We start from the raw sequence: 15,367 nt of genomic DNA, 5'->3' as shown, positions 1-15,367 counted from the left end.
TATACCTTATCAGTCCCTTATAATGAAAATCTTTACATTCACAAAATTTAACTTACGTCCACCAATGCAAGTATTTTCCTATTTTACCCTCAGGGCTCAAATGTTCCTTTAATTCAGATGTTAGTCTCAAATCATCCTCTGTCAGTAAGTTGTTTTGTGTCACACATTTTGTAAAAATTTAAAACTCAGGCCCGTTATTTGCCTGTTTCAAATTTTGTGTGTAGATAAAATGATTTTCAGTTATTATTATCCTTTCCAAAGAAGAAAAAAAATCCATTCACCCTCTTCTGAGTGTATGTACACGAAATGCTAACATTTTCATAACATCACTTGATAGTTTCATATAGAATATACATACCCAGCATTATACAATTACAAGACAAAACTCTTTTATCAGAATTTATTAGTCTAATCCCCCCGTTGGTGGGGAGGCTTGCATGCCTCAGCGATACAGATAGCCGTACCATAGGTACAACCACAACGGAGGGGTATCTGTTGAGAGGCCAGACAAACGTGTGGTTCCTGAAGAGGGGCAGCAGCCTTTTCAGTAGTTGCAAGGGCAACAGTCTGGATGATTGACTGATCTGGCCTTGTAACAATAACCAAAACGGCCTTGCTGTGCTGGTACTGCGAACGGCTGAAAGCAAGGGGAAACTACGGCCGTAATTTTTCCCGAGGGCATGCAGCTTTACTGTATCATGGAGAGCTGCATCAAACCAGTCTCAGGACTGAAGACCACAACAACAACAACAACATTCAGATGTACCAGATTGAGGAGTTTTGATAGGATACTGCTACAAGAGAAGCACAACTCTCTTTTCTTTAATGAATGGAAAGATAATGATACAGTAAATGCTGGAGAAGGGTAGCCTAAGCCGCCCCCCCCCCCCCCACTCCCCTCATCGACACGAGAAGAAAGAGAGGACACACTCAGTGACACGGCAGTAGGATAAGTAATTAAAAGGGGAGGGTGTTGTTTGATGACTGAGGAACATGCAACAGCAACTGCCCACTGATGTAATTTATCACACAGATTGGCATAAATGGACAGTTGTGGTTTTGTCCCAACAGTACCATAAGAAACCTTATCACTGTAGCTTTTTCCTACACTCCCTTATGGCAGAAATGTACGGTTGTGGTTTTGTCCCAACAGAACCGTAAGAAACCTCATCACTGAAGCTTTTTCCTACACTCCCTTACTTGTAATACCAATATTTATTTAAATTCTCTCGTAATGCAAAATAATTATAGGTCATATATAAGCAAACCGAATCAATATTAATCAAGACAATAATAAAATGAAGGTAAGACAGTTCTTTTGTTTAAAACAGAGAACATATTAGCATATAAAGTAAGCTATATTCGATTTGTTTGCAGAAGTGACAATTCCAATCATTTATGTATATTGACTCTTTGTTAATCAAAGTAAACCAATTAATTTTGTTCGACATTTGAATAAAATTTTCGTAAATGCAAACACCAAAGTTCATAATAAGCTATGATAAAGGAGCCTAAGGATATACAAGTAATCGTGTAGTAAGTAGTGGGGTGTATTGATTTGCTTGGGTTGTATGTTATGGATGTTGCCTCCACTGATTAGGACTTTAAATAGTAAACATATGTAATGATAACTGTAATGATTTTTGTGAACTAGCCTCTACCATAGAGAACTTTAAAAATACTATGACATATTCAGAAAATTAACAAAATACGTTATAAACATGACACAAGCAATTTGCCTCTTCTGATGAGGGCTTTAAGTGATAAGGCCATAAGTGAAAAAAAAGTGGTAATAATGGTTTTCAAAGATAAAGATGACACAAAAGGAACTGCAAAAGGATCTCTGAATAGAGTGTAGGTCCAGAACAAGGAAGAATGCCACTGAATCAAGAGGGTGTAGAATCATTATATGTGAAACAAATTGCAACAGTGCAATTAAAATTACTGATTGATCTTTAATTCTAATACTTGTATCAAGAACAAAGGAATGACATAAAAAAGTTAATCAGAATCCTATTACAAATTTTGCAAGTGTTCTTTTCTGACTGGATCCAGTGCCTAAATCTGGAGGTTATGGTTCTTGCCAGGCATCCACTCAGAAAGTGTTTGTTTGTGTGTGTGTGTGTGTGTGTGTGTGTGTGTGTGTGTGTGTGTGTTTTTTAAGAAATGTGTGTCTGTAAATATTGCTAAAGAACAGATTAGATGAGTGGATCGGAAAAGGAAGAATGATGTTACCCAGCTGAGGAGGCACCAATTGACAGTTGGTGTATTCAGTAAAGAGTAATGGATTCTCTGCCCAAATGGCATTATAACTGTCTAGTAATTATTTTATTCTATCAGTAAAATTAATATCTCCAATCTTGTTGAGTTCTGTGTTGGTTAGTTTCTTTAGTGTCATAGGTCTTACAGTAATCGCACAACATTTCAAGTCAATTATGTTTTCAATCCAAACAACTTACCTGATTTCACATAAGCCAGTTCATAGGCATTATTGTGAACTACTCTGATGGTGTTAGAAGGACCATGGTACACATCTAAAAACTTCTTAATTTTGTCACTCACTTTGCTGGATTTTTCTTTTGTTGTTACTATACTAAATCACCAGATTTATAATTAACAGGGTTTACATTTTGTCATGTCTGTTTCTTCTTTCTACTGCTTTCTTTTTCATCATTTCTTTGGCTAACCTTATATTTTTCATCATTTTCTATTTCACTTCATTCTGGAAAATCAATTTCTTTGCAAAGCATATTAGATCAAACAGTGAAAAATACAGTATGGAATGTGACAATATTACGAAAAGGGGAAGTTGCTACTCACTATATAGCAGAGACGCTGAGACACAGATAGGCACAACAAAAAGACTGACACAGAATAAGCTTTTGGCCAACAAGGCCTATATCAAAAATAGACAACACACACACACACACACACACACACACACACACACACACACAAAGAGCAGCAGAAGCTGATTCTTCAGTTTATATTTCATACTTACTTTTACATGGATGGAAGAGATAATGCCTCCATTGTTACAGAATTTTTCATACCTATTTTCATGGTAAGTGTTGATCAGTGTGTAACTTGCTCCAAGATGTCAGTATTCTCTACACTATGTGCTCTAGTGTTGTTGTAGAATGACTATTATTGAAGGAAAAACAGAGAGAAAACTATTCTCTAGACACTTCTTTGAAATTTACATGGATGTGTTTGAAAACTGCCTTTCAGTTTTCGATATGAAAGATATTCACCCACTCGTGGTGCAGCACTAGACCATATGCCTGCAACATTTGGCAGTCGGCCAGCCATCTTGCCATCCAGAATGCCAGGGCTCTTCACCAGAGACAAGTCTTTTCTAAATTTTGTAGCAGAGCCTTACTGAATCTGCTGTCTTGTGCTACATGCCGTGGATTACTGTCATCCAAGCCCACTGTATTACATTAGTGATTTTCTGCTGTCTTTTTGACATACTGCAAATTAAGAGTTGGCTTCCTTTTCCTTATTTTAGTTCATTTCATGTTTTGATACCTTATTTATCTGTTTATCATTCTCTCTATCCATTAAATAATTTTCTTCTCCTTGGTTGCCTTTGTTTCATTTTTTCCCTGTTTAAACAGACCTATCTTTTGTGCGACTTCCTGCACTGTGTTAACTGTAACAAATCCTCCCTTATGTAAATAAACATTGCTTGTCTCAGCTGACATCACCACCTGCAGTGAACCCCCCTCACATTGTTCCTGATTTATTTTTCATAACAACATTGCTGTGTGATGTTATCTCATTTAGTAACTATGTTTTCCTAGGTGAAGGGAAAGGTTCAATATATTGCAGTAACAAATTGGTACTTATCTTTTCAACAAGGCCTCAGTGTCTGGTTAAACAGAAGTGTCTAGAGAATAGTATTCTCTCTGTTTTTCCTTGTTCTGAAAATAATTATTAACATGAAAATTTGTAGGCCTCATTTTTAATGACAAAGATTGCAAATTTTGACAGTGTGAAAAATAGAAGTTTCCTGTTATTGTATAATATTGATTTCATTATCAGTAGCAAAATTAATGAAATTATAAATGGAGATGGATATTTTGTGTACAGTTAACACCAAAAAATGTAAATTACTGATTTAACATAGACTTATTTTCAGATCATATACTTTTAAAACTGTGACTACTAATTTTCACGGTGTAAGTTTGAGGCCTGATAATATATCAAAATAATACAGTATTTATGGAAAAAAGGAATTTAACAGTCTAGGAAACTTTATAGCTTTCATAGATAAGAAATAAATAATTTACATAATAAATTTAACTCAAGTTTGGCTAAAATTTAGACAGTATCGAGCATTTCAGAACTCGATCAGAAATTCTGAAGATTCATTGTGTAACTCACCACATAGTTAGCAAGAACTAGCAGGATTTCACTTACTTTCTGTACACGCCCCTAGAGTTTTAACTCCATTACTTCAGAATACTGCCCTTCCTTACAATCCTTTTCATTTCTGTACCCTGCACTGTGCATCAGCTTGGATTTAGGCCATTACAACAGTAATTTAGCAACCATCTTATATCAGGCATACATGTTTTACAAGGCTCTCAGTTTCTTAAAAAGAAGTGGAAGAGATATAATAACAGTTTATTCATGTGTAATTTGTTCTGTTTATACCTAAGGTAAGATGTAATTTTTCCCGATCATAACATTGTGTTAATTGATGTCTGTCTCGCTTTGTGGTTGACTGCCATTCTGTAGCTTTCAAAGTGAGGCCCACAAGTATCGTTAATGCGATCTGCTCTGCAGGCTATGTCGGGTCACCACTCAGAGGGTGCAGACCAGAGTGCGAAAGCGACGGGGATTGTTCTGACCACCAACACTGCTCCAACAACCGGTGCACAAGTGTCTGCACTACGGGTGTTTGTGGTGTAGATGCCCTCTGCTCTGCCAGAAATCATGTAGCTGTGTGCACCTGCCCAGAAGTAAGACAAAAGTCTAGTAATGCTTGTAATTTTTTGTACAGTGTAATAATGTGAATTACTAAAATTTTGCAGTGAGAAAAGAACAGCCACTCTTGCAACAAGAATTATGGTAAGGCTGATTAATACAAATGAAGCTGCAACCTAGTAAAATACTAGTATGTGACAATAATATAATTAATCCAAAAACAACAGTTACAGTTATCTGCAAAAAGAAAGAATTGAAATATTTTAAAATATGCAGATGCACAGGTCAGATGCCTAGATGTTTCAAACCCAGTTCAGTTGCTTTTCACATAAAATTTAAAAAAATATTGTTTCATGAGTTATTGTACACAGTTTCCATTAGCCCTTAGTGGGTATTTCTCCAGGTGAAAACATATCACTGATAACAGATGACCAATATCTTTAATATTAGGAGAAGAGTTGAGTGGGATACCCTGTATTCTGTTTACAGGTCATTCAACTATTCAGTTTTTTGTTTGCTCGGGGCAAAAATATATCCTCTGATTTTAACAGAAAAGTGTCTTTATAATAGGGTAATGTAACGCACAACGAACTTGTCGAACTCTGTGCATTTCAGTACTACATCGGAAATCCACAAGTGTCCTGTCGCCCCGAGTGTGTTACTTCAGAAGACTGCGCCAAAGACAAGCCCCTCTGTTGGTACGGTCGCTGCCTTGACCCTTGCAAATCGGCATGTGGTGTTAATGCTGAGTGTCAAGTTAAAAGTGAGACCGCAGTCTGCAGCTGTCCAGAGGGCTACGTTGGACACGCTATGCTCTACTGTCGGCCAGTCACAGATGGTATGTTCCTGCAGTACTCATTACACATGCTCGATTTCTTTATTACTGTATGATTTTAATCATCGACAAATGGGGTAGATCATTTACGATATATTAGAAACAGATTTTCATTACAAAAGTATTGCCTACACACCGACATTTGTTCATAGTAACTTATTCTAACAACTCGTTCTATAAATTGAATATTTTGTAGTAGTTTTTAATCAGAGTTTATTCTTAAGGAGAGTGTAAAGCCTAATTCAATTCATTTGAAGTTCATGAAAGTATGTCTCCATCATTAAAGAAGAGCTCCTAAACTTAATGTGGGGTTACCATCCTTTAAAATCAGCTGTCTGAAGGACTTCTGAGAAATGTGACCTCATTAGAAATATTGACAGTAATGCATGAAATTTTATTATAAGCTGGTAGATATAAGTGTGAGAAATTGCTAAAACACATCTCATTTCAAGGTGACATGTGAGCTCACGTTTTACTACAGAAACTGCATGTGAAAAAGCTTTACATAATATGGGTGCTGGAATTGCTCACAGTAGACCAAAAATATGTGCTGGTAAAAATTTTGAAAGGTTGAAACTAATTTTGTGTCTCACTTTGTTAGTGTGCAGAAAATATTTTACTTCATTATTCACACCAAAACCCAGACTGTGGAAAGAATCTGGATGCTTTTCACCAGAAATAAACAGTTCAGTGTTTCTTGATGCTGTATGGAGTTTGCTCATCAGTTATCACTAAACAAATGAAAATGTTACTTTTTTCACTCCACCATAATAAATGTCAGAATTGTGAGAAGAGACATTATTTGCAAAAAACTCACTTTTCATCATTATAATATACTGTAACTGTTAATGAAGTGTTTTGCAGATTCAAAATTAAGGACTTGCATTGCATTTTGGTTCGCCACATTTTCCTCCACATTTGGTTCCCTCAGGCTTTTCTCACTTCCTAAACCCAGATTCTTCCTGGTTGGCCAGTTCTCTCTCTCTCTCTCTCTCTCTCTCTCTCTCTCCCTCCCCCCCCCCTTCTTCCTCCCCCCCCCCCCTGTCTCTGTCTCTTTTTTTCCTCCCAAATCAAGAACCAACTGCAATTTAAGAGAGTGCTGTGCAGTGCTTCCAAAGAATCACTTCAAGCATGGTATAATGGCACTGCCCCCCCTCCCAACTAGCCACCAGTAAAAATGCATTTGCATACATCAGAATTAATTCTTACACTTATTGTACTACTATGTAGGTTGGTATTCAAGAGAAGGGGTGGCTAAAGCATATAGAATAGATTATAGATGTATTAACGTGATCAGAATTGTCTGGATTGATGACAGAGGTGTTCCGGGGCAACTTCAGCAGTGATTGTAAGCCAAGACTCTGAAGTCAAGATCCATTTTGTCATACAGTTTTAGTCTGCCAGGAAGTTTCATAACAGATGTAATACACTAAACTTTGTCATGAAAGATTCACTTTTGAAAACAATTCTTTGGCTGTGGGTAAATCATGCTCCTCTATGCAACTGTCAAAAGAATGCTAAACTAGCGAAATACCTTGGGTTCTGAAGATACAAGATAACTACTGACAGGTTACGCTGTGGACCGAGCCGTGGGTGTGCCCAGATAACACCATTCACCATGAGAGGCAAAGCTCCGTGTTTGGATGCATCAGAGAAACTGTTGTCAGAAACCACGATTGTAGTATTCATTTCATTGTCAAAAGAAAGATTTCATTCCAGTAACTGTTACATAGTTACGCAAATACTTAAGTGCTACAGATACAAACCAACAGACAAGGTACTATATGTGACTCTTGAAATTTTCCCGGCGTATCGAATATTCCATAAGATTTCGGGATTGCAGCCGGATCTCATCGACTTCTTTCCACGATATTTCGGCTGCCAACCTTACAGCCATCTTCAGGCGAGTGTTTGACACTGGAGATTGCTAGTGCAAGTCGCTCTATTTATACTTAAAAGTGCCGCAGGCGCGCATGCGCAAGTTGTCGATTCCAAGGCCCTCTACTGCATCTATGGAGCGCCAACGAATGCATGAAAAAAGTAAAACATGCACACAGATGTGTCCAAAACAGTAAAAGGAAAATTTCAATATTAAATTTAAAATTACTTGTCGCTCGACATGTCAGAAGCCATAAAAAGTTTTCTTCTGGTTGAAATTAAAGAAATCAACGGGTCCCAGGCCTTATTCAATAAAAAGCCGCCATCACGATTAATGAGATTTTCCGCTAAACATATTTCAACGGATTCCTTCACAACTGAATCCCAGAAGGATCTCGATGGGGCCAAGATTTTCGTGGCCGAATAATCCATATTATGTCCTGTGGATATACAATGTTCGGCTATGGCCGACTTACTGGGCTGTAAAAGGCGAGTGTGGCGCTCATGTTCAATGCAGCGGTCGTGTACTGTGCGTGTGGTTTGACCAATGTAGGCTTTCCCACACTCGCAAGGTATTTTATAAATTCCAGCCTTCCGTAATCCCAGATCATCCTTCGCTGAGCCCAGAAGAGCATGAGTCTTTGTAGGTGGCCGGAAGATTGCTTTCACACGATGTTTCTTTAAAATTCTGCCTACTTTCGATGAAATGTTCCCGACATATGGGAGAAATGCTCTGGACTTAAACACCTCCTTATCCTCTTGATCTTGTGCGTGGTCACGATTTTTCCTCCTTAAAGCAGTACTGACCTGATGTGCAGAATATCCATTATGTTGAAATACCGATTTCAAGTGCTCTAATTCGTCTGCAAGGCTGTCTTTATCAGACACGACATGTGCCCTATGCACCAACGTTCGAAGAACACCCATAGTTTGTGACGGGTGATGACAGCTTGACGCCTGTAGGTACAGATCTGTATGCGTGGGTTTCCGATAGACAGAATGCCCCAATGACCCATCCACCCTGCGTTTAACCATGACGTCCAGAAATGGTAGGCAACCATCCTTTTCAACTTCCATCGTAAACTGAATGTTTGTGTGGATGGAATTCAGATGTTGTAAAAACTGTGAAAGCTCTTCTTCACCGTGAGGCCACACTACAAAGGTATCATCCACGTACCGCCAGAAGACTGTTGGTTTCAACATCGCCGAATCGAGAGCCCTCTCCTCAAAGTCTTCCATATAAAGGTTGGCTACCAGAGGGGACAGAGGACTGCCCATGGCAACACCGTCAAGTTGCTCAAAATATTCATTATTAAATAGAAAGTAAGCAGAGGACAGGGCATGGTGAAACAGCGCCGTTATATCGGCCGTAAACTTATTGCCGATAAGTGACAATGAATCCAAAAGAGGGACCCTCGTGAAGAGTGAAACGACATCGAAACTTACTAACAAGTCCGAATCCTTCAGCTGTAGTGTTCTCAGTCTATTGATAAAGTCCGCAGAGTTACGAATATGGTGCGTACATTTGCCAACGAAAGGTCTCAGTAGCGATGCCAAATGACTAGATAAATCATATGTTGGAGCACCGATATTGCTCACTATGGAGTGTAAGGGCGCATTATCCTCATGGATCTTTGGAAGACCATATAACCTAGGTGGAATAGAACTGTGAGGTCTCAATCTTTTCACAACTTCTTGCGGCAGAGAAGAGGAGTTTAGCAACTCTGACGTTTTCCTTTCTACTTTCCGAGTAGGGTCTTTATCAAGCTTCCTGTACGTTGTCTCACTCAGCAAACTATATATCTTCTGATCATACATATCACATGGCAACAGCACAGTAGCATTCCCCTTATCCGCCGGAAGGACCACCGTCTGAGGATCTTCCCGTAACTTGCGCAGCGCAGCCCTTTCCATTGAAGAAATGTTGCTCTTCTGAGGACGAGTTCTCGTAAGGGCGCGACATGTTTCCCGCCTGATTTCTTCTGCTGCTTCACTGGATAGGCAATCATCGAAGTTCGACCGTCTCTCAGCAACGTCACAACAAGAAGATGTTTTTCGACGCTCTGTGGTAAATTTCACGGATAAGGATTTAGACAACGTGACACTGTCGGTACTTGGGAAAGGTCTGAACTTCGCACCGACACCTAGGACCTTACCTTTAACAGATTTTATTAGTGCTGTTGAAGAAGCTGTCAGGCCTCTATCCAGTGAAGCAGCAGAAGAAATCAGGCGGGAAACATGTCGCGCCCTTACGAGAACTCGTCCTCAGAAGAGCAACATTTCTTCAATGGAAAGGGCTGTGCTGCGTAAGTTACGGGAAGATCCTCAGACGGTGGTCCTTCCGGCGGATAAGGGGAATGCTACTGTGCTGTTGCCATGTGATATGTATGATCAGAAGATATATAGTTTGCTGAGTGAGACAACGTACAGGAAGCTTGATAAAGACCCTACTCGGAAAGTAGAAAGGAAAACGTCAGAGTTGCTAAACTCCTCTTCTCTGCCGCAAGAAGTTGTGAAAAGATTGAGACCTCACAGTTCTATTCCACCTAGGTTATATGGTCTTCCAAAGATCCATGAGGATAATGTGCCCTTACACTCCATAGTGAGCAATATCGGTGCTCCAACATATGATTTATCTAGTCATTTGGCATCGCTACTGAGACCTTTCGTTGGCAAATGTACGCACCATATTCGTAACTCTGCGGACTTTATCAATAGACTGAGAACACTACAGCTGAAGGATTCGGACTTGTTAGTAAGTTTCGATGTCGTTTCACTCTTCACGAGGGTCCCTCTTTTGGATTCATTGTCACTTATCGGCAATAAGTTTACGGCCGATATAACGGCGCTGTTTCACCATGCCCTGTCCTCTGCTTACTTTCTATTTAATAATGAATATTTTGAGCAACTTGACGGTGTTGCCATGGGCAGTCCTCTGTCCCCTCTGGTAGCCAACCTTTATATGGAAGACTTTGAGGAGAGGGCTCTCGATTCGGCGATGTTGAAACCAACAGTCTTCTGGCGGTACGTGGATGATACCTTTGTAGTGTGGCCTCACGGTGAAGAAGAGCTTTCACAGTTTTTACAACATCTGAATTCCATCCACACAAACATTCAGTTTACGATGGAAGTTGAAAAGGATGGTTGCCTACCATTTCTGGACGTCATGGTTAAACGCAGGGTGGATGGGTCATTGGGGCATTCTGTCTATCGGAAACCCACGCATACGGATCTGTACCTACAGGCGTCAAGCTGTCATCACCCGTCACAAACTATGGGTGTTCTTCGAACGTTGGTGCATAGGGCACATGTCGTGTCTGATAAAGACAGCCTTGCAGACGAATTAGAGCACTTGAAATCGGTATTTCAACATAATGGATATTCTGCACATCAGGTCAGTACTGCTTTAAGGAGGAAAAATCGTGACCACGCACAAGATCAAGAGGATAAGGAGGTGTTTAAGTCCAGAGCATTTCTCCCATATGTCGGGAACATTTCATCGAAAGTAGGCAGAATTTTAAAGAAACATCGTGTGAAAGCAATCTTCCGGCCACCTACAAAGACTCATGCTCTTCTGGGCTCAGCGAAGGATGATCTGGGATTACGGAAGGCTGGAATTTATAAAATACCTTGCGAGTGTGGGAAAGCCTACATTGGTCAAACCACACGCACAGTACACGACCGCTGCATTGAACATGAGCGCCACACTCGCCTTTTACAGCCCAGTAAGTCGGCCATAGCCGAACATTGTATATCCACAGGACATAATATGGATTATTCGGCCACGAAAATCTTGGCCCCATCGAGATCCTTCTGGGATTCAGTTGTGAAGGAATCCGTTGAAATATGTTTAGCGGAAAATCTCATTAATCGTGATGGCGGCTTTTTATTGAATAAGGCCTGGGACCTGTTGATTTCTTTAATTTCAACCAGATGAAAACTTTTTATGGCTTCTGACATGTCGAGCGATAATCAATTTTAAATTTAATATTGAAATTTTCCTTTTACTGTTTTGGACACATCTGTGTGCATGTTTTACTTTTTTCATGCATTCGTTGGCGCTCCATAGATGCAGTAGAGGGCCTTGGAATCGACAACTTGCGCATGCGCGCCTGCGGCATTTTAAGTATAAATAGAGCGACTTGCACTAGCAATCTCCAGTGTCAAACACTCGCCTGAAGATGGCTGTAAGGTTGGCAGCCGAAATATCGTGGAAAGAAGTCGATGAGATCCGGCTGCAATCCCGAAATCTTATGGAATAAGGTACTATATATTGAGAAATGTATTTTGCTAGCAAATAACTGTACATATATTCCATGAACATATCACCGATATTATTGATCCCTATCTTAAATATAAATATGGTAGTTTTTGAAGCAGCAACCATAGGGATAAAGTGCAGCACATTGTACTGGAAAAAATGTATAAGGAGAAGTCAAATGAAAATGAGACTAATGAAAAAAAGTAAGTAAACTGTTTATTGTTTCAAAATTAACCATCATAACTATAAATAAATTCATTCTACTGTCAGACAAGACTAGCAACGCCTTCATGAAAAACTGTTTGCAGTTGTCACAATAACTATCTGTCACAATGACATTACTGACAATAATTGGAAAAAAAAGTAATGTGTGACAAGTGAATCACCACATTCTTGCAAAATAAAAATAGTCCATTGAGTGTTAGTTACATAAAATGTCGACCTCTACTTATCTTTTTGATGGCTTTAGTGGTCCAGTTGCTGAAATTCATTTTATCAAAACTTTGGAATGTAGAGGTTTGGGTTATGCTTTAATGTTTTGCTGTTGCTGACTTATTTTCCCATTTTAATGGGTGCAAACATATTTGACAGTTGTTATCATATATTCACATGGCTCTTTTTCAAAGAAGTTAAGAGGAGTGTATCATACTGAAGCTATGTTATATAATCATTTGCCTTCTTACCTAAAATGCATACCAACATTAAATGCATTTAAAATAAAGTTAAAACAATTCTTGCTTGACCACTGCTTCTATTCTTTGTCTGAATTCATGGAACATCATAATAAATAAACCTCATTTACCAAATTTTACTAATTGTCAATTCATAATATAGTTTATGTTGTGCTTATCATGTCATCTCACTTAATAAGTGTACACCAACACACATTATTATGCATTTTGATTATGTCAACAATGTAGTCAAAATGACTACCGTGTTGTAAATTAACTAAGTTTACCACTATCCTATATCACATTTACAAACAATGTACTAAAATGATTCTTGGACAAATAAATAAGTATATTGATCTACATTACGATGTTAATTTTGTACATCAGAAAAGTAGAAATTTGTGCGTTATGGTAAAATATAATCTATATTAACATTAATAATTATGTTTATCTGATTCTGTTTAAGTTAAATCTAAAAATGGCTGGATGACTGACTTTCTGGACTGTACATATTTTAGTATAAAAAGCATACCGAATGTTTTCATAACTATCCAATACTATAAAGAAATAGAAATAAATGATAAATTCAACAACAATACTACATCCCCAGTAAAAACCAAGAATCAAACAAATAATGACCAAAAGTGGTATCAGATGATTCGTGAACAGTGAGACCAGCACCGATAGATTCAACTTGGGAAAGAGAAAATTACCCTCTGGCTGTTACACTACAGAACAGTGACTGTGCATATCTTCTCTCAAAGCAAAGTGATGACCACAAATGTCTTTCATCATGGCTCCAAAATTACACAAATTGCATGGGGACTGTGTGGAGGATGTGTAAGTGCTTCCTAGGAAAATTCTTGCGGCATAAGCAGACCCACACATTGCCGAGGTTGTTTCCACTGCACTGCAGAAGTATTGCACATTTGTAGCCATCAGTTTGCTTCATATCTCAGACAGGCACTGGTCAAATGAAATCTACATCACACTTTTCTCACATACATAATGAAAGCTTTGAATCGAGGCAGTCAGGTAGATGCAGAATTTCTTGATTTCTGAAAAGTCTTTGACACCTACATTTATTATCGACAATACGATCCTATCAAATATCGAGCGAAATTTGTGACTGGATTGGGGATTTTTTGGTACGGAGGACACACAAAGTTATTTTGGATAAGAGTCATTGACAGATTTAGAAATGACTGTTAATCAAATTTTCACTGTCATTAATAAATGGTTTAAAGCTAATTCACTGTCATTAAACTTTGAAAAGACCCACTATATGCAGTTCAGATCTCGTAAGAGATTTCCTTGCAGCATGTATTTAATGTAGTAACACGGTTCACGTTTTCCGTCGCACTTCAGAGTAGACCTAGAACTGTCTCATAGGTATGCCCGATGTGAACTCACTGGGCACGGCCCGTGCTGCCTGAGATGTTGTTGTTGTTCCGCTGGCAGAGGTCGCGGCCGAATTCTCGCGTGCCCTCTGGTGGACGAGACTCTATTTGCGGCAACTACCGTCCGTGACGCGCCGTGCCAATGTGCGCCTCCCGTGACCTTTCTGGTGGCTACTGCACTCCTCCTCCTTCAGGGGGTGAAACCACTGTGATCCACTGCGTCGGAAGGCGGAGCGTCGTGCGGGAGTGACGACCTCCACGTCCATCGGAAGGCTGGAGTCGAGGGGATCTGCCAACCCTCGAGCCGGAACCTTCGAATATGGCCGGAAGTGTCCCACACGAAGAGGTCCCCGTCGTCCCACCACCGGAACCTGGGACAGAACGGGAGACGGGCCGTCGAACTCTGGATCCTGGTCCATCCCGGGAGGGGCAAGACCCAGTGGTGGGGACGATGGGGAAGGGACGACCACAGGTGAACCAGCCTGCTGAGAAACCGGGCCTGCGAGGGGGGCCGGCTCTCGCTGGGGCATCGCTAATGATGGCGATGTCGGTGCTGGAGCAACTGGAGGCTGCCAAGGCTGAGAGCCATCACAGTGCATCGGAATCACAGGGGGGAGGGGTGGTAGCGTCCCCTGAGAAACCAACACAGGTGCCGGCAATGGGGAAGCCGGTGTCAGAGGTCGGAGGGTGGGGGCCCAAACGTGAACGAAGCTGATTTTGGTGACGACGTACCTTCCGGTCCCCCGTCTGCAAGGTATAGAGCCGGCGGCCATTTCGGCGCAGGACCACCGCCGGTATCCAACGTGGATTGCGACCAAACCCACGTGCCCAGACCGACATACCCGGTGGAAAGCCGGGTACTCCGTTTTGCGAAGACTGGCGAGGACCGGGCCGAAGGAGGTGCAGCAGAGTCCTAGGTTGGCGCCCGTGGAGGAGCTCTGCGGGGCTGCGTTCTCCCATAGGTGTGGTCCGGTATGCCGTCAGGAAAAACGTCAGCGCCTCCTCCGCAGGAAATTCGTGCACATACTTTTTCATCTGTGTCTTAAACGTGCGCACCATGCGCTCGGCTTCCCCATTCGATTGTGGATGAAAGGGGGGAGAGCAAACATGCCGAATACCGAAGCGCCTACAAAAATCCTGGAAGGTCTGCGACATAAAACTGAGGTCCATTGTCCGAGATCAGGGTGACTGGCAGACCTTCCACAGAAAAGATTTTTGTTAGTGCCTGGATTACAACCTCTGAAGTGGTTGAGGAGCAACGAACCACATATGGAAATCTGGAATAAGCATCAATGACAATGAGCCAAAAGCAATTGAGAAACAGGCCCGCAAAATCGATGTGAACACGTTCCCATGCTTGGGTTGTCGGCGGCCAGGAAGAGAACGC

General features: G+C 40.6%; 1 protein-coding gene across 2 annotated transcripts in view; it reads left to right on the top strand.

Annotated features, from left to right (window-relative positions):
* LOC126203623 (neurogenic locus notch homolog protein 1-like) overlaps positions 1-15,367 on the top strand; it is a 167,148-nt gene that overhangs the window by 121,634 nt on the left and 30,147 nt on the right. For both annotated transcript variants that reach the window (XM_049937995.1, XM_049937996.1), the window contains exons 6-7: positions 4,795-4,970; positions 5,551-5,773. In XM_049937995.1, coding sequence (XP_049793952.1) covers positions 4,795-4,970; positions 5,551-5,773 — 399 coding nt within the window. The remainder of the gene's footprint in view (positions 1-4,794; positions 4,971-5,550; positions 5,774-15,367) is intronic.

The sequence above is a fragment of the Schistocerca nitens genome, chromosome 9 (assembly GCF_023898315.1).
Source record: "Schistocerca nitens isolate TAMUIC-IGC-003100 chromosome 9, iqSchNite1.1, whole genome shotgun sequence".
Classification (NCBI taxonomy): Eukaryota; Metazoa; Arthropoda; class Insecta; order Orthoptera; family Acrididae; genus Schistocerca; species Schistocerca nitens.
This window is presented reverse-complemented; position numbering and strand designations above follow the sequence as displayed.